General features: G+C 41.9%; 1 protein-coding gene across 1 annotated transcript; it reads right to left on the reverse strand.

Annotated features, from left to right (window-relative positions):
- Positions 1 to 622: 622 nt before the first annotated feature.
- Positions 623 to 1375, reverse strand: LOC112549648. The gene has a single exon (XM_025199386.1). The coding sequence runs from the start codon at positions 1373 to 1375 to the stop codon at positions 623 to 625; it is 753 nt and encodes a 250-aa protein (XP_025055171.1).
- Positions 1376 to 2501: the final 1126 nt, after the last annotated feature.

Consider the following 2501-nt stretch of genomic DNA (forward strand, 5'->3'; position numbering starts at 1 on the left):
CAGACTGTGCACCTAGCATGGAATGATAGCTCATATACTGCTAAGGTGCTCAACCCCCTCCTCCCCTCTTCTCTGAAGCCATGTCATCCAGCCTGTGGGAGTGGTTGCCCCTTCCCTACTGTCAAATTTCCAGACTGATGGGGAGCCCCATGGGTCAGATGGGGAAACAATCCCAGCATATAGGTCCAGATGAGGATAATTCAGAGCCTGATCCAGTCTGTGGACTGGCCCCTCAAAACTCAGCTGGCCAGTAGGGCCAAAAGGTTGAGCAGCATTGATATACGAGTATGCTTAGCATTATTAAACTTGAGGGTGACTGTGACAACCATGTTGTGGTGCTGCTACAATGGAGGCAAATATTATTAAATTATTAAAGTTAGAAATATGCACAACTGTTTATTTAGAGACATATTCGAACATCAATATATGATAAACAGACATGGCACCCAATGACATCTTGATCTCCTTTGAAAAAGCAAGGTACAGCATTTCCTATGTTCTGTCACTCCAGGAAAAATAGCTCTGGAAGAATGGAACAAATTTGAGCTTTTTTTCTACTCAATAAATAAAATTCAAGAGTATGTTGTTGGAATTTATCCAGTTAGACCCTTTGAAAACAGCATCAAACTTCCCACAGCCACAAGTCATGTGCTCCAAGTTGCTGTAGCCCTTTTAGTACATAATGATGAATACTATACAAGAAAAATGCAATGCAAAAGACAATGATCATCACAGCAAGTGTAGCCAGGGTATATATTGACATTCTTTTCTCCATTGACCCCTGGACCAGGCATTGGTAAGGGCCTAGGCAGTTTGTGGTGCTGCATAATATAGGGTAGCCACTGACCCGGGGCAACTGATCATTTATCAGAATAGACAGAAATACTGCCTGGATTACCAGTTGCAATAAGAAATAGAAAAGGTATAAGCCAAGCACTGACTTCTGAATGTGGAAGTCTATAATGCGAACGCCCTTATGGCTTGAGCTGTCTTCTTGGACTCCTGTCATTGAGCTGAGTTCAGCTTCGTTCTCCTGTTGAGCTTTGACTTTGGTTTGTTTGTGCCGTAGCTGGGACACAAAAAACTCCATCAGAAGGAATGCACACAGGAAAAGGAAACAGGACATGTACCATGTCCCAATGATAGGCTTATGGAAATGTTGTTCAAAACATTCTCCAAGGCAGGGGCTTGAGAGATTACCATGGCATAGAAAGTCCTTGTGCAGATAGATCCACGGCAAACGTTCTACATAGATCACCACTGTGTATAACCCTAAAAAGCCAAACCACAGTTTACGTCCAATGTAATAGCTGCTCTCATCACCAGCAAGAGAATGAAGCACAGGAATAATTCCAGCAACTGCTGCTGCAGCCATCTCTTGAGCTCAGACTTAAAAAGAGAACATAAGCAACAAATTATTCTAAGGAAGTGGTAAAAAGTCAAAATCATATTGGGGTTCAGAGGCCAAATCTTATTTAGAAATATGAGAAAAATTCCCTCATAAAACAGCCCAGGTGAAAATGGTTGCAAATATGGTGGAAAATTAATTTGGTCAACTGAAGATTTAGGTGAGCATCTACTTCTACAACAAGTCAAAATGTAATAAGCCTTTCTCATGCGGACCACCAGAATAGGGGAATGAAGTACACTGATTATTGTACTCTACTGGGAAAAAAGAAAAAAAGAGTGGAGCATTTAAGAGGGATTGCTGTCTTATCATTGACTTACGTACTTTTGACTGTACTCAGGTTGGGGTGTGGGAAAAGGTGAGAAAAGTGACTGTATCCTTCAGCACCTGGGTAGAAAGGAGGGAGGACCTATCTTGCAAGTGGAGGAAACAAATCGCAGTATGTAGGAGACGATCTAGAGAGAAAAGACCCTCTTTCACAGTTCCATTTATCAGAGGATAGTTGAGCCTATCTAGAATGGTCAGAGGCTGAAAACACAGCATAGAAAGGCAAAATAACTACACGGTTAGTAGTCACACTCATAGTGAAGGTTCAAAAGGCTTCCAGGCTCTAGTCCACAAACATGTATGCCAACTGAAAAGTTTCTCTTTAAGACCAAAGGACACATAAGCAGGTAACTTTTTCCATCCCTTTTGTTTGTCCTAGGCTGGTCAATGATTAGGATGCTCCACACCTAGCAGTGAGTTAGCATTTCATCAACCTCTGAGCAGCACTCTACAACCTCACTGAGTTGTGGGATTTCTGCATCACTTCTGTTCCTCAGAACTTCAATAAGTGCACTAACCAACTCCATAACTGGCTTTCAACTGTTTTCAAATCCTGTGATTCTAAACAAAGCCTGGCAAGTTTTTCCTTTTTTTTTCTTTTTTTTTTGTTTTTAGGGATTCTCCTTAATCCCTCATTTTCATCATCTCTCTTTGCCCTGGCTCCTAAGAGCAGGTTATTAACAGCCCTTTACCGCCCCACCACCTGCAGATGAACAGTTGTTTTCTAGGGCAGCTATATCAGTAGGACAGGTATTAGAGGGCAGTA

This window comes from Alligator sinensis, unplaced genomic scaffold, assembly GCF_000455745.1.
Source record: "Alligator sinensis unplaced genomic scaffold, ASM45574v1 scaffold357_1, whole genome shotgun sequence".
Classification (NCBI taxonomy): Eukaryota; Metazoa; Chordata; order Crocodylia; family Alligatoridae; genus Alligator; species Alligator sinensis.